General features: G+C 43.5%; 2 protein-coding genes across 6 annotated transcripts in view; both read left to right on the top strand.

Annotated features, from left to right (window-relative positions):
• The first annotated feature begins 136 nt into the window (after window positions 1-136).
• On the top strand, window positions 137-26,028 carry MYCBP (MYC binding protein). Of its 2 annotated transcripts, XM_085850417.1 has the most exons (6): window positions 137-286; window positions 388-474; window positions 5,873-5,945; window positions 8,909-8,957; window positions 25,477-25,606; window positions 25,766-26,028. In XM_085850417.1, exons 2-6 carry the CDS (start codon window positions 460-462, stop codon window positions 25,808-25,810), a joined length of 312 nt encoding a protein of 103 aa, XP_085706543.1. In that variant the 5' UTR covers window positions 137-286; window positions 388-459; the 3' UTR covers window positions 25,811-26,028. The 2 variants fall into 2 exon arrangements, with proteins under 2 accessions (XP_085706543.1, XP_085706542.1); XM_085850416.1 differs by lacking the exon at window positions 137-286 and having other exon boundaries at window positions 293-474.
• Window positions 26,029-26,212: 184 nt separating this feature from the next.
• Window positions 26,213-27,888, top strand: part of LOC147015559 (sodium/hydrogen exchanger 2-like) — an 85,211-nt gene continuing 83,535 nt past the window's right edge. For all 4 annotated transcript variants that reach the window (XM_085850411.1, XM_085850410.1, XM_085850412.1 and 1 more), the window contains exons 1-2: window positions 26,213-26,704; window positions 27,432-27,733. In XM_085850411.1, coding sequence (XP_085706537.1) covers window positions 26,446-26,704; window positions 27,432-27,733 — 561 coding nt within the window. In that variant the 5' untranslated portion in view covers window positions 26,213-26,445. The remainder of the gene's footprint in view (window positions 26,705-27,431; window positions 27,734-27,888) is intronic.

The raw sequence follows: 27,888 nt of genomic DNA, 5'->3' as shown, positions 1-27,888 counted from the left end.
GGATGTAACCATTTATTACCGGAAGCGATTGTGTGAGTGAGGTAAAATATCTGAGGCGGCAGTTTTCAGGAATTAAATTTGGTTCCTGCCAACTTTTTAAAGTGTATTTACAATAATTTTCACGCAGGACATTTCCCACCGGAGTTGGCCTGAGTAGGGTACCAAGGCGGGAGTTATCACCAGCAAAAAGAACAAGTACAATAAAAACAAGACAAACAAAAAAAACAACAACAACAACCATATGCGGATGTAACCATTTATTACCGGAAGCGATTGTGTGAGTGAGGTAAAATATCTGAGGCGGCAGTTTTCAGGAATTAAATTTGGTTCCTGCCAACTTTTTAAAGATTAAACTGGCGTTCACCGATTATTATCTTTATCTTGCAGTGGCATCCGAGCTTGAAGCGATATTGTCAGACCATTGGAAGCGTGGTTGTCTGTGTTGTCCTGGAGGCCAAGATGTCTTCGTATCGAGTAAGTTTGCGACGTTTGTGCGGTGGATTTGTCTTTCTACTGCATGGTCCATTGTTTCCAGAGCCAGAGTCAAACGTGGGCTTAAATATTTTAAAACAAGTAAACGTTGTATTTGCTTGACGAGAGATTGGCGGCCGAGGGCGAAGAGAGAGAGAGAGAGAGAGAGAGAGAGAGAGAGAGAGAGAGAGAGAGAGAGAGAGAGAGAGAGAGAGAGACAGATAGAGAGAGAGACAGAGACAGATAGAGAGAGAGACAGAGAGAGAGAGAGAGAGACAGAGAGAGAGAGAGAGACAGACAGAGACAGACAGACAGAGACAGAGAGAGAGAGAGACAGAGAGAGACAGAGAGAGAGAGAGACAGAGAGAGAGAGAGACAGAGAGAGAGAGAGACAGAGAGAGAGAGAGACAGAGAGAGAGAGAGACAGAGAGAGAGAGAGACAGAGAGAGAGAGAGACAGAGAGAGAGAGAGACAGAGAGAGAGAGAGACAGAGAGAGAGACAGAGACAGAGACGATGTGGAGACTCCGGTTGGGCCTTCGAGGGTTGCTGTAAACCTCCCCCACCTTGTTATTTATTTTCATAAGGAACTTCAACGCAGGAGGCCGCAATCAGACCAACAAGGCTGCGCAATGCTTGCCAACCTATAGTTTTTTTTATTTTCGTGCCTTTTCCTTTTAAAAGGAAGCAGCATTTGCCGTTTATAAAGTCTTCTGTGTGATCCACCTGCTCAGGTGAAACGGGCACAATATCCAGGAACAGGTGCGCGTGGACAGGTTAGACGTGAAGGCCCTGTCACCTTGACGATTTAGCCAGCGTATGCCGACGTATGAAAAATTTGTCCAAAACGCTGGCACACGTCGAATACGTATGGGTAAGTTTTGTATACGTTAGGAGCACGCTGGCATACGTCGTAGAACGCTGGCATACATCGTAGTACGCCAAGCTATTAGACAAATTTTCCATGCTTTAAATTTTTCGACGTATGCCAGCGTATGACTCGCACGTTCCGCATAACGCTGGCCATAAGTTGTAGGCACGTTACGCGATCGTTGACACACGTTACTCATAAGTCGAAACGCGTCGAGGTAATGTTTAGCATACCTGAAACTTATTTCTAACCTATAAGTAACGTGTTTTTGGCACGTTACGCGATCGTTGACACACTTCGACACACGTTTCTTGTAAGTTACTCATAAGTCGAAACACGTCGTGGTAATGGTTAGCGTCAGTGTTCCAGACTCCCTGGCTTTTTTTTCTTCTTTCTTTCTTTCTTCGGTATGACGGTGATGTTGACACTTCAATTTCTCGTGCGGTTATAATATAATTAATAGGCTGCCGCTCAACAATTTAAATCATGACCGGACTAGAAATCGAAATGTCAACATCACCGTCATACCGAAGAGAGAAAAAAAACAGGGAGTCTGGAACACTGACGATAACCATTACCTCGACGTATTTCGACTTATGATTAACTTACAAGTAACATGTGTCAACGATCGCATAACGTGCCTACAACTTATGGCCAGCGTATGCAGAACGTGTGTCATACGTCGAAAAATTTTCAACATGCTGAAAATTTGTCGACGTACTCGGCGTACTACGACGTATGCCAGCGTGCTTCAGCGTGCTATTAACGAATACAAAACTTACCCATAACGTATTTGACGTGTGCCAGCGTATTCGGCAAATTTTTCAAACGCTGGCTGAAACGTCAAGGTGCGACAGCGGCTTGATACTTCGATGTCTAGTGCGGTTATGATTTGAATTGTCGAGCCGCAGCCTATTAATAGCCTACGCCACGTGATAGTGGGTGATATGCTGCCGCGCTATGCATAAGTTAGACTATCGCTGGGCATAGGTTGTGAACACCGACAACACGCACAGCATTCGTTGATATAAGTTATCTATATGTTATCGAAACGGTCTGTGTACATTACTATTACGTTATGCATACGTCCAACTCGTTATGAATATGTCCAAAACTGGAAAAACGCATCAAGAGTTCAGCGTACGCCAGCGTTTTACATACATTTTGATACCTTGCCATAAGCTGGCTAAAACGTCAAGGTGTGACAGGGCCTTGAGGGAAATGGAGTGCGGGCTCGGAATCCAACAGAGTCGAGGTGGCCAAACGGATGGAGCATACATGACTCCAAGCTGTCCTCTCGCTGGATGGGGAGCATGTACATGACTCCAAGCTGTCCTCTCGCTGGATGGGGAGCATGTACATGACTCCAAGCTGTCCTCTCGCTGGATGGGGAGCATGTACATGACTCCAAGCTGTCCTCTCGCTGGATGGGGAGCATGTACATGACTCGAAGCTGTCCTCTCGCTGGATGGGGAGCATGTACATGACTCCAAGCTGTCCTCTCGCTGGATGGGGAGCATGTACATGACTCCAAGCTGTCCTCTCGCTGGATTGGGAGCATGTACATGACTCCAAGCTGTCCTCTCGCTGGATGGGAAGCATGTACATTGACTCCAAGCTGCCCTCTCGCTGGATGGGGAGCATGTACATGACTCCAAGCTGTCCTCTCGCTGGATGGGGAGCATGTACATGACTCCAAGCTGTCCTCTCGCTGGATGGGAAGCATGGACTTGACTCGAAGCTGTCCTCTCGCTGGATGGGAAGCATGTACATGACTCCAAGCTGTCCTCTCGCTGGATGGGGAGCATGTACATGACTCCAAGCTGTCCTCTCGCTGGATGGGGAGCATGTACATGACTCCAAGCTGTCCTCTCGCTTAATGGGGAGCATGTACATGACTCCAAGCTGTCCTCAAGGTGGATGGGGAGCATGTACATGACTCCAAGCTGTCCTCTCGCTGGATGGGGAGCATGTACTTGACTCCAAGCTGTCCTCTCGCTGGATGGGGACTCCAAGCTGTCCTCTCGCTGGATGGGGAGCATGTACATGACTCCAAGCTGTCCTCTCGCTGGATGGGGAGCATGTACATGACTCCAAGCTGTCCTCTCGCTGGATGGGGAGCATGTACATGACTCCAAGCTGTCCTCTCGCTGGATGGGGAGCACGTACATGACTCCAAGCTGTCCTCTCGCTGGATGGGGAGCACGTACATGACTCCAAGCTGTCCTCTCGCTGGATGGGGAGCATGTACATGACTCCAAGCTGTCCTCTCGCTGGATTGGGAGCATGTACATAACTCCAAGCTGTCCTCTCGCTGGATGGGGAGCATGTACATGACTCCAAGCTGTCCTCTCGCTGGATGGGGAGCATGTACATGACTCCAAGCTGTCCTCTCGCTGGATTGGGAGCATGTACATAACTCCAAGCTGTCCTCTCGCTGGATGGGGAGCATGTACATGACTCCAAGCTGTCCTCTCGCTGGATGGGGAGCATGTACATGACACCAAGCTGTCCTCTCGCTGGATTGGGAGCATGTACATGACTCCAAGCTGTCCTCTCGCTGGATTGGGAGCATGTACATGACTCCAAGCTGTCCTCTCGCTGGATGGGGAGCATGTACATGACTCCAAGCTGTCCTCTCGCTGGATGGGGAGCATGTACATGACACCAAGCTGTCCTCTCGCTGGATTGGGAGCATGTACATGACTCCAAGCTGTCCTCTCGCTGGATTGGGAGCATGTACATGACTCCAAGCTGTCCTCTCGCTGGATGGGGAGCATGTACATGACTCCAAGCTGTCCTCTCGCTGGATGGGGAGCATGTACCGGGTCCAGAAGCAGACTTGAATTGGTGCTATAGATTCCAAAAACTGGAGCCTTGAGGTTGGCAAGATGTTGATTTTTGGCTTTCCTGATAGTGGATACATACACAACATTTTTGGCCTTTGTGGAATGACTTGAGATTGTTTTCCATGTTTTCCATGAATATTTTAGATGGCTGCCTCATCAGGTTATTCTGTGTAGGGTAGGTACGGTACCTGCAGACGAGCTGTTGGTAAATCTGTGCATGAGAAATGGAGAAATGCTTTTGGGGTGGAAAAATTCCCATGCGGTGGAGATGGAAGATTAATCCTGAAGTGAGAGGGCACCTTGGAGTCCCTCCATGCCAGTCATGTCGACGGAACTCCAGACTACGCAGTGCTGACAGCGGCCAGGGAGATGTAAACTCTCACAAGAATGTGCTATTTTGACAATGGTCTTGATGACACTCGCGTGACTTGGTTAGAATGGTGATTGTCGGCCAGTTTTTTTAAAAAATAATTAATATATACACAAGCTGGTAGGCGACGAGGGATTCGCTAGAATCGAAGCACTGGATACGATGCTTTTCATTCTGACTGATCCACCGACGAAGATTCATTGCCAAGACGTATTGGTTCACATACAATTGTTCCTCTGCCGGACAAGATTTTTCCTATTGCGTATTTTGCCAACTGGCACTCCTCATAAAAATTGACGGTAAATAGACACCCTATTTTGGAGGACTACCATTTGAAAAATAATCGGTTTGCTGGTTTGTGCTGTGGAGCCTCGCGTTGCAGACACACACACACACACACACACACACACACACACACACACACACACACACACACACACACACACACACACACACACACACACACACACACACACACACACACACACACACACACACACACACACACGGAAAACCTGATAAACTTCTCTCAATGCTCTTGTTTGACCACACCTCCTGAGCCACACAATATTTTCCCTAAGCCATGCCCACTTTCCCTAAGCCATGCCCACTTTCCATAAGGCATGCCCATTTTCCTATCCCACTCCCACTTTTCATCAACCATGTCCACTTTCCCTAAGCTCCACCCACTTTCCTAAGCCCCTCATAAAAAATGACAGTAAATCGACACCCGATTTTTGAAGGACTACCATTTGAAAAATAAAACCTCAATCAAAAATCGGCTTGAGTAAAATTTTCTAAATATCCCGAAGTGTTTAATTCCGAAGTCTCGCTTCTCTACATTCAAAACTGAAGGACAAGTATTGAAAATACCGTCCGCGGTTTTTCGGCCGCTGCACAGCAACGGGTGGTTGCTAGGCAACAAAATTCAAATGTGCACATTCCCAACAAATACTGCACATGTTGGCAAAGTTTCATCGAAATAGGTTCGCTGGTTTGTGCTTTGAAGCCTCGCGTTGCACACACACACACACACACACACACACACACACACACACACACACACACACACACACACACACACACACGGAAAACCTGACAATAAGGGATATCTAGCATATATAGCAAATCCAATATATTTTAAACTTCTTTGGTGTCTTTGCCACCATTGGCGATTGATGGAAATTTTAACGCACCATGTGTTTTTTTCAGGATTGTTTGAATCCATTTGAACTATAAAGTACGCAATGCATATTGTAGGTTACCACAGAAATACCCAGTCTACAATGTGTGTGTTCTGTGTGTGTTCTCAGGCTGCAGATTCAAAGAGGGAGGAGTTTCGTCGTTACTTGGAAAAGTCTGGGGTTTTGGATGCACTGACTAAAGGTGATGGCTTCAGAATGTTGAATACAGGACTTTCAAAATGACTTATGAATGCTAACAAGGCCTTTTGCTCATGTGCTGTGTGTTTGTTTTCAGTGACTTGCTTCAGCTCGCTGGGCACTTTTTACTTGCCGTTGCCGACGTGAAATGTGTAATTCAAATAGTCTTTAACATAATTTTCAGGATTTAGATGAAAGAGTGGCAATTTCAAAATGGTTAACCATTATTGTTCTGTTCCTGATTGCAAATTGGACTCATGAAAATGTGGGAAATACAAGAAATATCTGTGGATGAAAGGTGTTGAGTTAGTATCATTTCCTGTTCGCACAAGCGAGCGCTGGTGGTGGATATAACGCACACACATGGATGGACTCTTCTACTTTTACCAATCGATGCAAAAATCTTTTATTTTTCATGTGACCCCGGAACCAAACAAAATGTATATTTACTAGACGGGCGCTTGGTTGAGCGCATACCTCCGCCACGCAATGCCTGATCCACGAGAACAATACGTTTTTGAAGCATCGTGCTTATATATCGTTTTTGGCCCCATCTCTCAATGGTGAAGAATCGCTTTTAAAATAAAAATTAAATAATTATAATTTCCACATGCGGATCCGGATCTTCACCAATACAACGTATCCACCAAGTTTCGTCCGAATCCGTCCACAACTTTTTGAGTTATCGTGATGTTTATCATTTTTGGCCCGATCTCTCAATGGTGAAGAATCACTCAAAAAATTATAGTAGTTGGATCCGGATATTCGCCAAAATCCAGATATTCGCCAAAATCGAATCGGTTCGTCCTTGTCACACACCCAACCTGCCCACCAAATTTCATCCCGATCCATCCACAACTTTTTGAGGTATCCTGCACACAGTCAAACAGACAGAGAGGGGTGAAAACATAACCTCCTTTACCTTCGGTGGTGGAGGTAATAACAACAGCCCTCACAGCAATACAACTTCAACGCCCACCCCCCTCCCCCTCCTCCCAAACATGATTAAGTGAAAATGTCACGTGGCGCAGCGCACTTGAGCAGACGCGTCGTTGAGTCACGTAAAGGTTTTGCGTGTGCGCGCTGACGTCATCGCGCTCGCCCCGGTGCCCTTTCGAGTTGGGGGGGGCCGTCGAGTGTGACCTTTACGTTACGTTAATCTGCGGTAACTCGAGAATGGAAGAAGCTACCAATGTCAAATTACATCATGTGATTCAGGAGGGTTATGGCTAGCACTGATTAGATTTTGGTCAAAATCGGTCAAAGGTCAAGGTCACAGTGAGGTCAAACATTCGATTTTTGATGGTTTGGTACAGAATCATCGTAGAAACTTCTGGTTTGCGTCGCTACCTTCTCTAGAGACAGCTTTTATAAGACAAGGTCAGAGGTCAAGTTGACGATTTCGTAAGTACCAGTCTATGACTGCTTGTTTGTGTGTTTGTAGACACGATAACTCGAGAATGGAAGAACCTACCAATGTCAAATTACACCACGTGATTCAGGAGCGTGATGGCTAGCACTAATTCCATTTTGGTCAAAATCGGTCAAAGGTCAAGGTCACAGTGAGGTCAAACATTCGATTTTTGATGGTTTGGTACAGAATCATCGTAGAAACTTCAGGTTTGCGTCGCTACCTTCTCGAGAGACAGCTTTTATTAGACAAGGTCAGATGTCAAGTTGACGATTTCGTAAGTACCAGTCTATGACTGCTTGTTTGTCTGTTTGTCTGTGCGCAAGATATCTCAAAAAGTTGATGGATTCGGATGAAATTTTGTAGACAGGTTCGGTGTGTGATGAGGATGAACTGATTAGATTTTGGTGAATATCCGGATCTGGATCCTGCTACTCGAAGTTTTTTAAGTGATTCTTCACCATTGAGAGATAGGGCCAAAAACAATACACAGAGTGATATTTCAAAAACTTATTGTGCCAGACATGTTCTTATGGATCAGGCATTGCATGGCGGAGGTATGCGCCCCACCGAGTGCCCTTTTTGTTTGTAAATGTTTTCTTTTGGGCTCTCCTATTTTACTCTTTCTTTGCCATTGTTTGTGATATTTGCACCATCATGTTCTTTGTGTCCCGCCTGCTTTTAGTTGTGAATAAAAGTGCTTTTTGCATTAGCTTTCCCTTTCTGATAACATACTCACATCGCAGACAAGTTGGTGGCCTCTGTATTGTACTGTTCCTTTTTGGTGTTTTAGTCTTGCACTCTGCACTGTCTTGGCTCTGTCCCTCCCAGGTTTCTGCAAGGTGCACATGGTCTGCCAATAACTCTTCTTCTTTAATTCCAAAAATCCAGGCTCATTGCTCACCTCCTTTTTGTTGCTCTTTTCTCTCAACTGTGGAACCAATTTTCCCAGTCTGTTCAGTCTCATTCTTCTTCCCTTCAGTGATTCAAAACGTCTGTTCACCACATCAGGTCACCCCCCATCCATGCTCATGATATATTCTACCTCGAATGCCACCATTCCCAAGCACTCCCTTTTTACAGGTTATTTTGACCTTTCTTTCTCTTTCTTTCTTTCCTCGTCTTGATCTCGCTCTCAGTTCTACTCTGCTGTTGGTGTTTCTTCCTTTCCATTCTGCTCCAGCTCTTCCACAAACCTCGATCACTCATGCAAAAATACAAACGCATAAAGTCTGAAATAATGCTGTCGAAAATTGTTGTTCTTATTAAGGTCTTTTTATTTTATTTTTTGCAATTGCATGTAACCTTTGCACTAATTCCTTTTGAGTGGTGGTTCCTTGCTGATGCACTGTGGAGTCCTTCTCCATCTCCCTCTGATTGATTTTGTCTTGCTGATGAAGCCTAAAGCAGAAATGCATGTCAGTGATTGAAGCTTGAAAAACTTGTAAAAATGCTTCCTCTTGTGAGTGGGGGGAAGAGGGAGGGGTCTTGGTGGTGTCTAATTTTTGGTGTTGGTTGTGGTGGTATCTCATACTTTCTTGTTCTTTTGTTCACAGTCTTGGTTGGTTTGTATGAAGAGACAGAGAAACCCAGCAATGCACTTGAGTATCCTTTCTACATGGTGAAGGTGTAATACCTAATGTGAGAGATGGATATTGTATATACAATATATATATATATATGTATATATATGTATATATATATATACATATATATACATATATATGTATATATGTATATATATATATATATGTATATATGTATATATATATATATATATATATATATATATATATATATATGTATATATATATTATGACAAGGATGGTTGTCCGTTCGTCCGTTAGCTGTTACATTGATTGGCTTTGTGAGGCTAGGTGCAATGTAATTGGCTCCTTGCAAGATTGAATAATGTGTCGTATCGGGTTATTCCCTATTTGACGATCGAAACTCGTGGCCGAAATAATTATGTCAATCTCAAGCGAAATTGGATGAAAATGAGGAAAAAGCGATTTCTTTCTCACATGATATGATTAAATAATTCGCTTGCAGGAGGTGAAGTAAAAAATGGCTCCAAAATGCATTTTTTTCACTATTTTGAAGGTAATTATTGTACGTCTGATTCTACTTTACACTGTCCAGGGACAACAGTAACGATCTTTTTGGATTCGCATTCTACTTTTGTTATCTGTACATTTTTTAATGTTTGTATGTATATGTATATATATATATATATATATACAGTATATAAAATGTATATGGACTTGATAAACAGTTGATGGACGTTAAGATCCCCACAATGTCCTTCACGAAGAGTGGGCGAGTTATCACCGGCACCGTGGCCAAGTTACAAATTCCTACCAGAAATACTTTTGGGAAGTTGATGACAAACCACCCAGCCTGAATGGGAGAGTGGGGGAGGGACAGGGGAGTGAGGGAGGTGGAGAGAGGGGGGAAGGGAGGTGGAGAGAGGGGGGAAGGGAGGTGGAGAGAGGGGGAAGGGAGGTGGAGAGAGGGGGGAAGGGAGGTGGAGAGAGGGGGAAGGGAGGTGGAGAGAGGGGGAAGGGAGGTGGAGAGAGGGGTGAAGGGAGGTGGAGAGAGGGGAAGGGAGGTGGAGAGAGGGGAATGGAGGTGGAGAGGGAGGAAGGAAGGCGGAGAGAGGGGGAGGGATGGGTGAGGTGGAGAGGGGGAAGGGAGGTGGTGAGAGGGAGGGAAGGGGAAGGGGGAGGTGGAGGGAGGGGGGAACTGTTTGACTTCAACTGCAATAAATTAATGTTGTTTGACTTGTTTTACTCTATTCTTTGTTTTAAGTATCAGGAGCATACTATTTGCTCAAGATATTCCTTATTGAACATCCTATTTTATACCTTTCAAGAAGTGCAACAATAAATGGCTTCCTGTTTTGTTTTTGTTTTTAAAGTTAGTTTTCTGTCGTATTTTTACCAGTTTGATATAATTCTGCTAATTTGATATAATTGTCTTTTAATTACTCATTTAACTTTCTTCACAAAAATTGAAAATCTTTTATTTTTTTTATTTGCCACAAAACAGCAGAGCTCTATTGGTGAGTGTCCAACCATCTGAGCCAATTCTCGTGCCTCATTTTCTTTGCTCTGTGCCATTTGTCTTTTCTTCCTGAAATAGAATGCTGTCCTTTAATGCTGTTGTAATATATTATATCTGAACTTTCTCCTCCCAAACAGACAATGGGGAAGGTGTAACATGATGCAAAGTCCACTTCGTCCAATGTGTGGTTAATAAAATAATGGTGGAAGATACATGTTTCGTACAGTTAGATGTGACCATCTGGCCCTTTTAGGTAGATAAGTTTTAGCACCTCATTGTGTACACCAATTTGTTGTATTGGTTCACGAAAAAATATTTTCACGAAAAAAAATAAGTGACCACTATATTCGTTATTGTTGTGTGTATGTCTGTCTTTATGTCTGTATGTCTGTCTGTCTGTCTGTCTCTCTGTCTCTGTCTGTCTGTCCCGAGCATAGCTCCGTGGGTTTTGATCCGATCCTGATGAAATTTTGGTGGGAGGTTTATATCATGATCTAGTTGTGCTTTCCTCAAAATGGGCGTGGTGCGCCCATTATGAGCAGAGCCACGCCCCAAAAACATGTGTTTTTAGGGGGTAGCCGATTTTAATTTGCATCTTCTCCGAGGGGTTTGTCGAATCTGACAGGGGTTTCGGTATTTGGTTAGCCCAATGGCACCTGCATAGCCCCACAGAGCTCGATTTTTCATTTTCGCCACAAGGTCACGAACTTAGAAAATTGCGAATTGTGTTTTTCGGGGGTAGCCGATTTGAATTTGCATCTTCTCCGAGGGGGTTTGTCGAATCTGGCAGGGGTTTCGGTATTTGGTTAGCCCAATGGCACCTGCATAGCCCCACGGAGCTCAATTTTTCATTTTCGTCCCAAGGTCAAGGTCACAAGGTCATGAACTTAGAAAATTGCAATTTTGACATAAAAATACATCTTCTCCGAGTGGTTTGTCGAATCTGGCAGGGGTTTCAGTATTTGGTTAACCCAATGGCACCCGCATAGCCCCATGGAGCTCGATTTTTCATGTTTGTCACAAGGTCACGCTCACGAACTTATAAAGTTTCGAATTTTGACAAAAATCATACGACCGCCCAAACTTTGAGGGCTAGGATGACAATATTTTTTATGCATAATCTTGAGGTCATTCCCCACCTAAAGTCTTAAAACCATTTTGCTCTATCTCGAACACCTTGCCCGTGGCGCCCCCTTCAAGTTTGTTTTTACGCTGATTTCATCAAAGTATGGATAATCTGAGGAGTGCGAAATTCCATATAGCCTATATGACATTATATTGTTCCTGGAATGTTCCAGAGGAAGTTTTGCACCAAAGGTCATAATCCTTTACCTTTGACCTTTAAAGTTCACAAAGGTCGAATTTTTAAAGTTGTGGGAATCAAACCGGGTTTTCGACCTTCTTCGACGAACTAACTCCATTATGATTAAGCTATAGCACGTATCCTGTTTCCTTCTTGTAATGTCCACAACATTGTTTTGTGACCTTTAAAGGTTATGCAAAGGTTAAATTTTTTCAGTTGTTGAACGAAACCGGGTTTTCGACATTTTGCAGCTAATAACCTGTCACTCGTACCACATCATGTTGATCATTTTTATAACTTGGTCAAACATTATCACATTGTCTCATCCTTGACTTCTGAAACAATCTACAACGTCAAATACCGCTCGTGAACCATCGTCGTCTTCAGACTTGTATTCTTTATTTCCTTTTCATTCAATGGCTGGGTCACTGTATATACCTTTGCTTTTCTCTATTTTGTTTGTTCTATTTTTTTCCCCACATTTGCTCTTTGTGAACTTTTGCATTTAATTTAGTGTATTATAAGGCTGCCATTGAAGGTCCACCAAGGTCGATAGCAGTAATCTCATTATTCTCTTGTTGTATAAGCTATGTGGTTGGATCATTTTCCTTGCTTAATTTTACTTTAACTTGTCCGTATTTTGACCTTGTTTAAGATCTCTAAGTGTACTTTCCCAAGTCTGAATTTGTATTCAGGTGCAACTCTTGCTTTCAGAAGGATCAGTGCAGAAGCGTCTTGTGGCTGTTCCCCATTTACTGTAATCAAAAAATGTGGTTTACAGATCTGGCATTCACTTTAATGATACTTGTTCAAGCGCCAGTCTTCTGCAATGAATATATATGTACGAGTGAGGTTTGTATAATTGATTTTAGAGAATTCCACTCCCCTTTTCTCCATGGAAAGGAAAATGCATTTTGTATCCAAGTGAAAGTCAGGAGTTGCAATAGTTTTGTTGTTTTTTTTAATGATAAATCCACATGCTTTACTTTTCTTTTCAATACAAGGTCTTGGCTCATGGAAGAGCAGAATGACAGAAGATAGGATATCGTACTGCCAACATGGAGGTAGGGACAGGCCGACTCGGAACAAGCTTTCAGACAAGTTGGTGTGGGTAGGGTTAGTTTGAGAGTGAATGGGGGAGCACGCTCTGTTACCAGGCACAGCCTCATTCCAACACAGCCACACAGGAAAACACTGGAACGGATGGATGTGTGATGTGTTTAACAATGCATTAATGATCGACGAAGCTTAGATGAGATGATCTAGAAACGGTATCCTTGGCTTCGGAAAAGTCAGGTGTTTTGAAAACCAGAGCTACGAAATGATGTAAGGTATGAAATATTTATTATTATTATTATTATTATTATTATTATTATTATTATTATTATTATAGTTATTATTATTGTGTTTGTAAGTTTACTGGAGGTTACATCTTGCCCCATGGTTGTTTCAATGAAAATGGTGCATATTCGTCTTCTGGTCCTGAGGTGGTATGTCACCCAGGTCAAAGGATAATGGACAACAGTCTATCTTCACCTCCTGATTATTCAGTCGTGAGCATATTTACTGCGTTTAATCATATGAAAACTTGCAATATTCAAGTGTGTGCTTTTGCTTTGTGACGACAACATTATATGTGGGTTACTCAATTTGATGTTCATTAGTTGACCTTTGTTGTGTGTTGTTAAGCATTTTTGGGGGATAATTGAAGTATTTATTTTCTTAGTTTGCAGATTTAGTTGAGAAATTAGCATTAAAATGTTTTAATGAGATGAGCATCACCATGTGAACAGCAGGAATTGGGATAGTCATTTAAATTACATTTAAGTCGTATTGTGATTCGGACAAGTGGAATTTATCCCGCACTTGCCCGTGGGATGACAAAGCTTGAAATTGAGGCTGGTGATTCTTGAAATTTATTATTAACGGTTTCGCTAATGGAGTATTACAAGTTTAATCCTTTTGGATATCCCTGTGCAAATATAATCCAGAGATGCCTCTTGAACCATCTCTGTATTATGGCTATTGAGAGCATAGCTTCTGATCTGTTCTGTTATCAAAATCACTGCAAGCTTCTTCTTTTCTCCCTTGCATTTAATTTGATCTCATTGCATTCTCCCTTGCATTGATCTCATTCTCTCATATACTGGGAGCATGTCTGTGGTGCTGATGCACTACCAGCTTTAGGTTGGAGCAGAATTTGTAATTTGTTCAGGATGGCAGCTATATTTCACCTACTATTCATAGAAACATCCCCAATGTCCACCGGTAAATGCTCGCAGATGGGCCCTCAGCTTAACATCTATCCGAGGGACGGCACTCTTTGAGATGCAAGGCTCTACCCAAAGAGCATCAATCCGACGGTTGGTTTATGCTGAAAATAAAACCCAGTCTTGGACAGTTCTAAGGAAATTGTGCTACTGGTGCACCATTCTGTTGGCACTTTGCAGCTTTAACTAATTGACTTTGAAGTACTGCAGAAATTCCAATAATGTATTGTATCCAAGCGATTGAAGTTGTATGTTTTTTTTTTGGTTTGTTTGGTTTTTTTTTTCCTGTGATTAAATTGGATCAAGTTTTGCAGAGCATGGTCTATGAAGGTCTCATTTTAATAGCAGAAGTTAAAACTTTTTTTGTAAAACCGATAATTTATAATTATTGATGTCCAGAGGAAGTGAGAACATTGCATTTGTGGAATACATTTATCTGACATTATTTTATTATTTTTATTTTTAAACTAATTTCTCAGCAATTGCACGGCACCCACATATTTACAGCCAAGCAGCAATTATGCCTGCAACTCTTGAGTGAAGAAACTTCTTCCTTTTTTTATTTTATTTGTTCCTTCATTTCAACACAATTCCATTTGGGAATGTATTTTTTTCCTGACTTTTTCTCGTCAATATTTCACATTTAAAGCTGTGAATTTGTGGTGTCGGGTGATGGGCTGGGCAGCCAGAGTGGTGGGGGTCTTTCAAGGAGAGGCCGGAAGCTTTCTAAATTGTTGAACCATGGCCACTCTTCCACACTGTCTTCAGCCCAATCACCAGACGGTGCATTTTGTTTTCTGCTTGCAGTGTTGCCCCCATTGTGTAACATTTGATTGTGCAAGATGATTTGTCACATGCCATGATTTTATTTATATATTTTTAGTCATTGTGGTTTGGTGTGACAAACTATTTGCTCTTTCAGAGTCCTTAAATTTGGACGAAAGGAATAATTTCCAGCATGTTCAACAAATGTTTAGCGACTTATTATTAGATGATCCACTTATGAAAATGTTGTGCTGAGTTGGTTAAAATTACAACGTTTTGGTACAATGATCAGTCAATCATGTTCTGGTTTGCTACCACATTTTGAGGAAGATGAACATTCAAATAACCCACACAATCTCCTTGCAGTTTTCTGATCATACTTCCTTTCTGTTGTAAATACTTAATGTATTGTTCATGAATGCATGACTATTTAAATGTGCATGAATATAAATGAGGCTTTTTGCACATGCGCTGTGTATGTTTACAGTAATTTGCTTCTGCTCACCGGCACTTTAAACTTTCCAGCACAAAATCTGCAATTCAAATTTCAATTTCCAGCATTTTGACAGAAGATTGGCAATATCAAAATGGTTAACCATAATTTTTCTCTTCCTGAATGAAAATCAGGCTCACAAAAATATAGGAAATACGACAAATATCTGTGGATGAGAGGTGTCTAGTTCAGACCATTTCCTCTTGGAAAAAGCTAACGGTGGCACTGTATATAACTAACACACACACACACACACACACACACACACACACACACACACACACACACACACACACGAAAAGCTGAAAATGTCTTTAGTCGATAAGTATTCAACCCCCTGAGTCAATACCTTGTAGAAGTAACTTTGACTGTGATTTACAGCTTTGAGTCTTCTTGGGTAAGTCTATCAGCTTTGTAAATCTTGATTTGGGGATTTTCTCCAATTTTCCCTTTCAGATTTGCTCAAGATCTGTCAAGTTGGATGGGGAGCGTCAGTGAACAGCAATCTTCAAGTTTTTCCAAAGATTCTCAATGGAATTCAAGTCTGGGCTTTGGATGGGCCACTCAAGGACTTTCACATTCTTGTTCTGAAGCCATTCCATTGTTGCTTTGGCTGTATGCTTGGGGTCATTATACCATTGGAACATAAATCATTGCCGCAGACTCAAGTCTTTTGCACTCTGAAGCAGGTTCTCCTCAATGATTTGCCTATATTTGGCTCCATTCATTGTTCTGTCCATCCTTACAAGTCTCCCAGTCCCTGCTGCTGAAAAGTATCCCCATAACATGATGCTGCCACCACCATGCTTCACGGTTGGGATGATGTTGGATGGGTAATGAACTGTGCCAAGTTTCCGCCAGACGTAGCACTTTGCATTCAGGCCAAAGAGTTCAATGTTTGCCTCATCAGACCACAGAATGTTTTGCCTCGTGCTCTCAGAGTCTTTCACCTGCGTTTTTGCAAACTCCCAGCATGCTGTCATGTGCCGTTTTTCTGGGAGTGGCTTCCGTGTGGGCACTCTTCCATAAAGCCTATATTTGTGAAGTGCTGCAGAGACCATTGTCCTTCCGTCAGGTTCTTCCAACTCAGCTAAGGAACTCTGTAGTTCTGTCAGAGTGGTCATTGGGTTCTTGGTCACCTCCCTGACCTAGATCCTTCTTCCCCAGTTGCTCATCCACCAACTTTTGCCATGAGTAGAGCATCTATTTTTAGGATAATCTCCATACCATTTGGAGTTTGGCTGAAATTTTTTGCATGTTTTTTTTTTTAATTATTTTATTTAATTTTTTTAAAATACCTTAATATGTTCTGTGCCATAGCTAGTATTCCCCCTCCCCCGCCCCGCCCCCCCCCCCAATCCCCACCCTGTCCCCCCCCCAATCCCCACCCTGTCCCCCCCCCCAATCCCCACCCTGTCCCCCCCCCAATCCCCACCCTGTCCCCCCCCAATCCCCACCCTGTCCCTCCCATCTCCTGCAGGGGTCAGCAAACTACTTGCATTATTCCAAGTGTACAGGTGAAAACTGTAAGTCATCAGGCAGTAGGGGGAGGGAGCGGTTGAGCCCAATACCTGACTCTGTACACCCAGCAGACACCCAAATATGTACAGATAATTGTCCTATTTTAGCAGCGTCTCACATAGCGAATGCTGCTCATAGAGAGCTCGGTCTTCTTCTTCTTCTTCTTTTTCTTCTTTTTTCTTCTTTTTCTTCTTCTTCTTCTTCCAAAACCTTAATCTCTAGGACTCGGCTCTTGTATATACAAGATCCGGATCTCCTTAAATTATGAGCACATGTACACTTCCTCACATAGACGGTGCCTTTTGAGAGCGGCTATCATGAACTTTTAAATATATTCAGACATTTGCTTTAAAGTTTCGAAAAGTTCACGTTACTATTTAAAGATTATTCCATTTATCGTATTGTAATTTCGTAAATGCATTATTTATTTCGTAAATACACGATATATCGTAAATACATTATGACGCGTTTCGCTATTGGCTTAACAAGGCATGTGACGAAATATCAGAAGTTGTTGTTTTTTTTTTTTGTTTGTTTGTTTTTTTTTTTTAGCCGACAAAACCTTTAGGAATGTGCCACACGCTACTCGTGGACACATTTGTCCTTGTTTTACAGTGGGATGTCTGTCAGAAGCTTAAATAAGGCAGAGCATATCTTTATTTATTTTGCATTCTAATGCCAAAGGTTTAAATATCATAGCATGAATTCAATTTAATGATCTTGCCTTTCACACTGTCTATGTTTTGGTTCTTTCATGAACCTAAGGCTGGGGTTGCACTTGCCAATGAAAATTATTTCTCTGTCCATAAATGTGGCCATTCATGTTTGAAGACTATCGGTCCGTGATTTGCAGGTGAGGGCATTTGCAATTATGTTTGACTCCCATTTCAGTTTTGTCTGTTCCTTGTGCTTGCAAGTTGGAAGACATCTTCATTAAATAGACACTGACATAATTAGAGAGGATGGCCAGGTCTTGTTTGGGTGTCGTTGACCACATGGAACTCTAATGACAGGTTACTGCTTGACATTGTAGTAATTTATTTGGAAATTGGAACAGCACTCGGTAGCTCCAGGCTGAACTGTTTACATTTTGTATTCCTACTGATAGGCCGGATCTGCATCTGGACCTTAACCAAAATATAATTGACCTGTTCTTATTGCCGACCAAACTCATCCACCAAGTTTAGTCTGAATCTGTCTGCAACTTTTTGAGATATTCTGCTCACAACCAAACAGACAGATAGGGGTGAATACACCACCTTTGTCCACTCTTGGTGGCAGAGGTGATAACTTTTGTTGTAAAGGCCTTTAAAAAAAAGTTTTGACCCACTTCAAATATTGTACAAACATTAATTGCCTACACCACCTAAGGTGTAAGGAGGTTATGTTTATCTGTCTGTGGGCACAATCCCAAAAAGTTATTGACTGATTCTGACATTTGGTAGACAGGTTGGGTGTGTGACAGACAAATTGATTAGATTTTGGTGAAGATCCGCATCCAGATATGACAATTTTTTCAGTGATTCTTCACCATTGAATGGTGAGGCCAAAAACTATATTTAACACATCTCAGTTTATGGACGAGTTATGGCAAAATTTTGTGGATGAGTTGGGTTGGTGACCAAGAACAAGTGGATTAGGTTTTGGTTGAGGTATGGATGTAGATTCAGCCTATTAGTGAGCTACATAACTTAAACTGTTCAACCTGGCACAAGTATGCACTCAACTGAGTGCTGTTCTAGTTTATAATGATGTGGACACACACACACACACACACACACACACACACACACACACACACACACACACACACACACACACACACACACACACACACACACACACACACACACACACACTCCTGGAAGCTGAAGCATGCAGAAATTGTACCAGTGATAATTGAAGCAACCAGAATGATGAAAAAAGAACCTTACGGAGATCTTAAAAACCATCCCTGGGGATATTACTAAAAGTGAACTGCAGTTGGAACCTTTCCGTCGCTCGGTGATGATCCTGAAAAAGAACCCTCTGAACAAAACTTCACGGCTTGGTCCATGAATCATGATCCCTTCCCAAAACGGAGGTGGATACTTCGAGACCTGGGGGAACTCTATCCCACATTCTGAAACCTGCATTTGGAGATAACACACACACACACACACACACACACACACACACAAACACACACCCCTTTAGTGACAATGTGCTGGATTGTTTCTCCTGCAAATAATGGTCACCTCTTCTGCTAAAAATTGAAAGTACAGCATAAGAAGTTGTACACAAGGTATGGTTATCGTAACATCATTAGCTCTGATATGGAATAATTATAATGTATCATCACTTGTTTCAGTTTTGTCTGCTGAAATCGGTAAACTGTAGCATCACCTCAAAACCAAACATTCCGAGCATACAAATATTAGAGCCTCTTATGCTGGCTTGTGACAAATAGCTCTTGTCAATAAGCTGCACACTGCATGCAGTAGATAAGGTGCTCATCCTGCCAAATTGTATATTGTCATTTGTGCTTTACATGGATAAGACGAAAAGCTCAATTTGCTTTGTTAATGATACTGTGAAATTCAGGATAAGGAGGTCTGAAGATATCAAAGAACAAGTTAAGCACAAAGTTAAATATTTTGTGTTTGGAATATTTGGTCTGCAACTTAATGAAACTACTAATCTCACTGACTACATGCAATTGATTATCTTTATATGTTATTTTAATAATGGGACGGTTAAGAAACAAAGCTTGTTTTTTATTATTATTTTTTTTTTTTGTACACAAAGGCAAGGCTCGTAGAAGAGCGAGAACACAACGGGATCAGGACGCAACATAAAAGGAACAGTGGGGGGTGGAAACACCAACAGCAGGGCCAAGGGACAAAATGGACAGTTGTACAAACAAGGGGTGGGGGTGGACAAAATGGATACCGAAGCAAGCTCTCAGGAAGGAAAAATTGGAAATTTAAAGGGGCTAAGAGGGGCAGAAAAGACCATGGTTTTGGGTGGGTATTGATCTGAGATTGTGGTGAACAGCTGTCTTGAAGACCTGGAGGGAAGAGTGAGATTGAAGAGAATGTGGATGTTTGTTCCACAGGTGGGGAAAAAGAGGAACAAATGAGCAGAGGTGAGCAGTGATTCTGGATTTTGGGAGTTTCACCTTCCCCAGATCTCTGCCTCCTCACAATTCTATCTCAGAGTTCTACAGACACTTCCTTGGAATTCATGGTTGAGTTTCTGCTCTGACTTGCACTGTCAATTCTGGGACCTTATATAGGAAGGTGTGTTTCTTTCTAAATCATGTCCAATCAATTGAATTGGCCACAGGTGGACTCTAATCAAATTGTGGAGACATCTCAAGGATGATCAAAGGAAATTGGATGTGCCTGAACTCAATTTGGAGTGTCATAGCAAAGGGGTTGAACACTTGACGCAAGACATTTGAGCTTTTCATTTTTAATTAATTTGTAAAAAAATTCTTTAAAAAACATTCCACTTTGATGACAATGGGGTATTATGAGCAGATCAGTGACCAAAAAAAATCTCGATTTAATCCATTTGAAATTCAGGCTGTATCAACAAAATGTGAAAAAGTCACGTGGTGTGAATACTTTCTGAAGGAACTGTACTGTATGTTCAGATGGGAATGCCAGAGGTCAACCAAGAGTTTGCTGAAAGATGTTATTTTCTTAAAGTAGTATTCTACACCAGCGAATTTAATAAAATAATAGTTTCAGTAAAGTGCAGGCTTTCTCATGCCTGTACTGGCAACAATCCAGACAATGCCAATCCAATGCAAGACAACACAGCGAAGAATAGAGCACACCACAGCTGAGCTTCCCTGCTGCTTATTGACTATTCGATTCCATTAAAAATGTTATGCCTCTGCTGACGAAGTTGCTGGAGCTATTATGTTTTTGGGTTGTCTGTCTGTCCATCGGTACATATGTCCGTCAGTGCTAATTTGCTCTGTTTTCTCTGCAACCGCTTATCCGATTGACATGAATTTTTCTCCACAGGTGCGACTGCTCATGTAGAATGCTGTAATAATAATTGACATCATAGGTCACGTGCTGTTGCAGCCATGTTGGGGGAAAAAGGAAAAACTTTGGACCTCTGTATCTCTGAAGCCAGTCCATGGCAAAAATTGAAACCTGGCACATGTGAAGTACTCCCTATGGAAAATTTCTGATTTTTTTTTGAAGTTATCAGAGGTGGTTTCATTATGACGTTATAATTGCATATGTCAAACGCTTTATCTGATCAGTATGAAAACTTTTGAGGGTCATCTAGGGCTAAGTTGCATTGGAGGGTTGAGAGGGGGAGGGGAGGGGAGATTGACGACATCGGTCATGTGGTTCAGCAACCTTTTAAAAAAAATTTTAAACAAAAAAAAAACCTTCAAAAATCTTCTCCAAAACTGCTGAACAAATGGGGCGGAACTTTACAGGTATGATCGCCGATTCATGAGGAACAAAAAGTTCTCCAACTTTGTCATCGGTCACATGGTTTGGCAGCAATGGTTTTTTGGTCAGGTCAGGTATGGGAGCATGCGCCAGAGCAGCTTTCCACCAGTGCTCCAAGGGCCTCCGTCTGGCCATCCCCCAGGCAGATGCCTGGCCCATCCCCATCTCCTTGAGATTCTGATCAACCTGCTGCAACCACGAGGCACGTCGTCGGCCCATTGGCCTCCTCCACTCACGAGACTCCCTCGCTGAGAGAATCTGGTGAGCAGGATAACGAGCCACATGTCCATACAGCCGCAGCTGACGCTCATGGACTATGCAGGTAACAAATCTCATTTGAGTCTCTCTCAGCAACCGCTCGTTGGACACAAAGTCTGACTAGTGAGAGCCAAGGATTCTCCAAAGAGACCTGGTACCAAAGGAATGAGGTCTCCTCAGATCCTTGGTCAGAGTCCAAGTCTCGCATTCATAGAGCAAGACTGGAAGCACCAAGGACCTGAAGACTTGGACTTTCGTCCTCCCGCACAGGTAGCGGCAGCGCCACACCCCATTATCCAGTGAGTCCATGACTCCCAAGGCCCGACCCAGACGTCGATTGACCTCTGACTCATAGCCGGCAGAGACATGAATATCACTACCAAGGTAAGTGAATCTCTCCATGACCTCAACATCCTCACCACAAACAGGCACAGACAGTACAGCAGCATCCAAAGATGTCATTGAAAGCCTGGATCTTAGTTTTGACCCAGGAAACCCGTAATCCCTGCGGTTCCGACTCCTCATTCACCACCTCGAGGGCCCCCAAAAGGATATCTAAAGCCTCTGCAAAGATGACTGCTTCATCTACGAAATCAAGGTCAGAGATCTTGACATTCCCAAAGGATGCACCGCACCTTGATCTCTCTGACATCCTCCTGAGAATACAGTACATAAAAGTGTGGGGCCAGTACACACCCCCTGATGAACAACAGCAACAACTGGAAATAAGTCAGAGATGGTACCACCACATCTCACAGCACTCTCAGTACCAGAGTAGAGTTGAGACATCAGATCGATCAGTTTTGGTGGCACCCCATGAAGACCAAGAATCCTCCAGAGGGCATCCCGATTCACCGAATCGAACGCTTTACAAAGATCAACATAGGCTGCAAGCAGCCCCTGCCGAAACTCTTGCCTGCGTTCGGTGAGGACCCGAAGAGCAAGGATACGGTCAATCGTTGATCTCTTTGGTGTAAAGCCTGACTGCTCTGGACGCTGGTGCTCAAACATTGTGGCGAACCCTATCAAGAATTATCCGAGCAAAGACCTTGCCTGACACTGAGAACAGCATCACCCTGCGGTCGTTGCAGTCTTGGCGCTCACCCTTCCCTTTCCAGAGAGGGGCAACAAGGCCTCTCTTCCAGTCAGTTTGGATGATGCCTCTGTTCCAAGCAGAGCACAGAACTGCATTCAACGACACGAGTGCAGCATTTCCACCAGCCTTGAGAAGTTCAGCATGGATGCCACAGATCCCTGGAGCTTTACCCCATTTCAACCGGTTCACCGCATCCTGTGTTTCCACAAGTGAAGGTGGACCACAGTTGATTGGAGGGTCAGCAACAGGGATTTAACATTCCTGACATCCAACTCGACAGCTGGTGGATCAGCCTGGTACAACCGCTCAAAGTAACCGGCCCAGCGGGCCTTCACTTCGAACTCCTCTGTCAAGAGCCTACCACCCTCTGCTCTAACTGCAGTACACCGAGGGATGGGCTTGGATGAACGCAATGCACAAATTCTCCTGTAAGCAGGACGAGAATCCCTAGACCACAGGTGATGCTCTACCCCCTCACAGATTCCTCGCACATAGGCCTCCTTGTCCACCCCTAGTGCACGTTCAGTTTTACGCCTCAGCTCCCTGAACAGCTCAGCTCTGCCATTCAGCCTGGCCCTGCGATTGTGATCAATGGTATCCAGTTTCCCTTGAGAGACAAAATTCTTCTTTGCCTTCTGGTGAGTTCCAAGACATCCACAGGCAACATCAAGGACGGTGGTCTTGAAGGCACTCCACAACTCTTCAGGACCTCCCAAAGCACCCAGACTCCTCAAATCTCCAGTCAGCCTCTTCGCAAACTCCTCAGCTGCCCTCTCATCCTTGATCTTGCCAACATCCAGCCGAGGCTGGGATGGTACCATTCTCCTGGATTTAAGGTGAAACTTCAGAGTTGCTTCAACAAGCCAGTGGTCAGCATTGAGGAATTGAGCACTCCGGTAGACGCTGCAGTTCTGGATCATCCTCCAGTGACCATAAACGAGGATATGGTCAATCTCCTTTGCCACACTGCCAGCGTTGGAATACCAAGTCCAGCGATGAGCTTGTGGGCGCTGAAACCATGAACCGGCCACTCTAAGTCCATGACTTCTTGCAGTCAAGGAACTTAGTGCCATTCTGGTTCATAGTTCCTGACCCATGGGAACCAACACACGTCTCATAACCATCCCTTTCAGTTCCAGTCGATGCATTGAAATCCCCCAAGACTAGAAGTGTATCTCGTCTGGGGCACTGATCAACCAAAGATTCGAGCGTGGCGTAGGATGCATCCTTCACGGTGAGATCACTTGCCTCAGTCAGAGCATAAACAGAGACCAGGGAAATAACACCGAAGGAGTGATGAATCCTCAGTCTCATACGCTCATTGACCGGTGTTACCTCAATTATCATTGGGGTCAGCTTATTGGACACAGCTACAGCAACTCCTTGGGAATGGTAACCATCAGAGCGATCAGACCAATAGTAGGTGTAACCACCCATCATGATCTCGCCACAATCCAGTCTCCAAACCTTAGAGAGTGCTGCAATACCGATGTCCAAACGCTGGACCTCAGATGATAACAGAGACAGGTGATCACCCTCTCTTAGGAAAAGGACATTCCAGGCACCCACCCGTTGGGACCGCCTCGGGTTAACCCAAGGAGACTGCCGTCTGGTGGACGACATCTCAGCACTACTCCGACACACTCTCCCACAATCTGACCTGGGAATGTTACCCCGTGGTTTCCCTCCTATCATCAAAGATTGAGGGTCCCGAAGGCTTTGCCCCAATCCCGTCATCTGGTGAGCTGTCCTGCGAAGGGAAGCTGCACAGAAGGTACTCCCACGGAGTGGGTTTTCAGATTTCTTTGCGTTTTTGTGTTTTGCAGAATGAAGGGTTTTACGGTGGCAGGAGTGCAAATCCTGCCACCAACCTCCTAATAAGAAGTAACCCAACTGCAGGAGGACGTCCGCAGACACAGTTGGGCACTCGATATGGATGGCCGTTGGCTCACAAGGAGCTCCTCCACCCTTTGACAGGTTTTGTTTTTAATCCTGCTGGGTGTCCACATCCAAACACGCTCCTCACCAAAAAACCTGGTGGGGGAGACTGTTTCGTCACCGACAACCTGTCCATGGAACAGGTTAGTACAGGTTTACATGATACCTGTAGCAAGTCACAGATCTCATCTGGCCTGACCTGACGAACAGATTTTTTGAACAATAAACCTTTTAAACTTTCTTCTCAAGAAAGGCTTAACATATTGTGGGAAAACTTCACCCACATCTTCCTCAAGCCTTGGGGATAACAGGGTGTTCATGAATAATTAATAGGTCACATGGTGTCTGCTTGATGGTTGGGGTGGTGGGCTTTGGATTCTAAGATCCTGAGTTCAAATCCCCCTTTTCTGTTGAATTAATACCAGGTGGGGTTGACTCTGCCTGTCATCCTTCAGGGGTTAGCAAAATGAGTGCCAGCTTGCTTGTATCCTGTGTCGGTGTGGTGACCCGTCCAGGATTGTGTCCAATAGCCAGGGAGACTGCTTAGGCAGCATCATTGCTCTGCGTAGAGTATGGATGGTCCCAATGGATAGATGGGCACGGTGTGGCAGCCAAATTGGATTTATTAAAAAATCTTTAAAAAAAAAAAAAAAAAAATTTCTCCTGAACTGGTTCATCAATCAATGTGAAACTTTACAATTATGATGTAGCAGACAGTCATGGGGAATATGTTTGAAATTTCAACCTGATCGGATGTATGGTCTGGCAGCCAGAATTATTTAATATTTTCAATCTGGGTTCAGGGATTTCAATCGAGCTTGGTTCAAGTATATATGTAATGACGTACTCATGTGGGCAGAGGCATATCTGGTGATGTTGCGATGTCGAAGAGTGCCCTTCTAGTTATTTTCGGAGAACATCATCATATTTACCTTAACAATGTCTCAGCTTCCTCAAATCTCAATTGTCTGCTGGTGGGCCAGAGGGTGCGGAGCTGGAAGCGCTACGCCGAGAGCACAGCGAGTTGCAGCGAATTTGTGAGAGTTTGAGAGAGGAAAAGAGAGAGCTCCAGCTAAAGGTTTATGTTGCTGTTTACTGTCACTCACTATTTCTTTCCTTTTAATTTATATATTTATTTCTGATTGCATTGATTATTACGATGTATATTTTTTTATTTTTAAATCGAACTGTCATCTGTCCACCACACTGTCTCTCACCTGTTCCTATCCTTCCACAGTTGGCGCAGTACGAGTCTGTTTCAGAAGAGGGGAGGGAGGAGTAGAGAGATTGTGATGAGATTTAAAAAATAAATAAAATTGTTCACCCTTGATTACTGTTGCGGTAGTTTTGTAATCGGTGTGACTTGTTCACCATCTCGATTTTTGTGAAATGTTCTGCATATTTTGACTCTACAAGTGTTGAACTTAGTATGAACCCCTCTTTGTTTTCTGAGTTTGTTATTAAGTGTTTATTTGATGAAATAAATTCTTTTGATGCAAACTTTGTTTTGGTTCATTTCTAGTTTTTCCTGTTCTCGTATTTGGTGGTCTTTCTTCAAAAGCAGTAATTATTTTAAAAAAAATTATTTGCAACATCAGGCATGCGCAGTAGGATTGGTTAATGCCCTGTGGACAGGGGAGGTTCTGGATCAGTACAGACCTCAAATTTGGGTCAATGGAGTGGACGGAAGGGGAGGACACTAGGGCGTGGCTGGGTGAAGTGAAGGAACGTGGTGAAGTGAGAAACAACGAAGGTGCTTCACTGACGGGTAAAGGAAAACGGGCATGCGACGTAAGAAGGAAATGGAGGAAATGCAGAGGATTCCATAAAGGAGTGTAAGGAAAGCATACGGAAAATCAGCACCTACAAGCAGGAAGAGCCTTTTGGAGACGAGGTGAGGCTCGAGCAGATAGACAGATGTTCGCTCGGTGTCTGTATATCGTTGTGCTGGCTCTGGCTGTGTACACACTACAAGCATCCGCAGTGCATCATGTGACCACCCATCCCACTGGACAAACTAATGGACAGATTCCAAGAACAGTGGAAGACGTCGACATCGATGAACATGGAGTTCGACACAATGCATCATTGTCACTGTTTTCTGTAGACTACAGTCACGTCCGAGTCCCATTGGAAATAACGATATGGCTGCTGTTTGCGTCTCTCGCAAAGATCGGTGAGTTGTTTTTGCCTCTACCTCTGTTATTTACATTAAAGTGAAATGTATGTGAGAGTTTGCTTTTGAATAGCTCTTTGTCACAGTGCTGCGTGTGTTAAAATGGCTTTTATTGCCAGTTCATATGGCCTGTTGATTCAAGGTTTTAACATTTGATTATGTGGATGACTTCTAACCTTGTGCATACATCGTTCTCGGGAGTAAAATTTTCACAGCCGCCTTCCCCTCCCCTTCCCCCCCCCCCCCACGACATGTTCTTATTACCTCTACGAATTATCCTACTCGTCTGCAGACCTGTAAATCTCTCCACTTGTCTTTATCTGAAGGCACTTTGTTGCTTTGCCCACCCATATCTGTGCTCACCCCAACATGAGTTTTAACACTCCAAACCTTTCACCATCCCATATTTCCCACTTTCACTTCCAATGAGTCCTCTTCCTGTCCCTGCCAGCCTCTCGCTCTATTTATTCCTGTTGCCTTTCTGCCCTGCATCTGCTCTCACCCCACTGACCCACGTCCATCCGCCCCCACTCCCTTCTGACCTGTGTCTGCTAACACCTTTATTCCTTTTCCTATATCTAATCACTCTGGCATTTCCTCTCACCTCCACTCCCTGTTCAATGCCATTCTGCCCCCACCCTCATTTTCCTGTTTCATTGTAATCCTCTCATCTGTTATTTCGTATTTCAAATTTCTGCTCTTTGCCTTCCACTGCCAATTTCTCTAGGGTTTCATCAAGCTCCTCGAATATCGAGCCTCGTACCAGAGAGCTGTCTTCTCATCATATTGGGCCTTGCCTTGGGATGGTTGCTTGTGTTTATCAACGATGAAAAAACTCCTTCGTCGAAACCCATTTTGTCTGCTGATGTCTTCTTCCTTTATCTTCTTCCACCTATTGTGCTTGATGCTGGTTACTTTCTACCTGTTCGATCCTTCCTGGACAACCTTGGCTCCATTTGTAGCTTTGCTGTCATCGGAACACTATGGAACTCCTTTGGAATTGGCATGTCAACCTATGCTCTTTGTCGGGTGAGATTAGTAAAGCAAAGGTTAAATTGAATGGAGTGCATAGCTTGGGTTTGAATTCCAGTCCAGCTATAAACTACCACCGCCTCCCTCCCTCCCAGCCCCACACCTCTTCACTCCCCTCAGGTTGGGCGTCTGTGCCACAATGGACGTTAAAC

The sequence above is a fragment of the Eptatretus burgeri genome, chromosome 12 (genome assembly GCF_056783735.1).
Source record: "Eptatretus burgeri isolate ZD-2024b chromosome 12, Ebu_testis_v1, whole genome shotgun sequence".
NCBI classification, from domain to species: Eukaryota; Metazoa; Chordata; class Myxini; order Myxiniformes; family Myxinidae; genus Eptatretus; species Eptatretus burgeri.
This window is presented reverse-complemented; position numbering and strand designations above follow the sequence as displayed.

Bases quoted from the DNA above. Each gene is read 5' to 3' on its own strand.
- MYCBP (XM_085850417.1), top strand. The intron at 8,958-25,476 runs GTATCCTTTCTA...ACAATGTCTCAG, and splicing joins AAACCCAGCAATGCACTTGA to CTTCCTCAAATCTCAATTGT. The intron at 25,607-25,765 runs GTTTATGTTGCT...ATCCTTCCACAG, and splicing joins AGAGAGAGCTCCAGCTAAAG to TTGGCGCAGTACGAGTCTGT.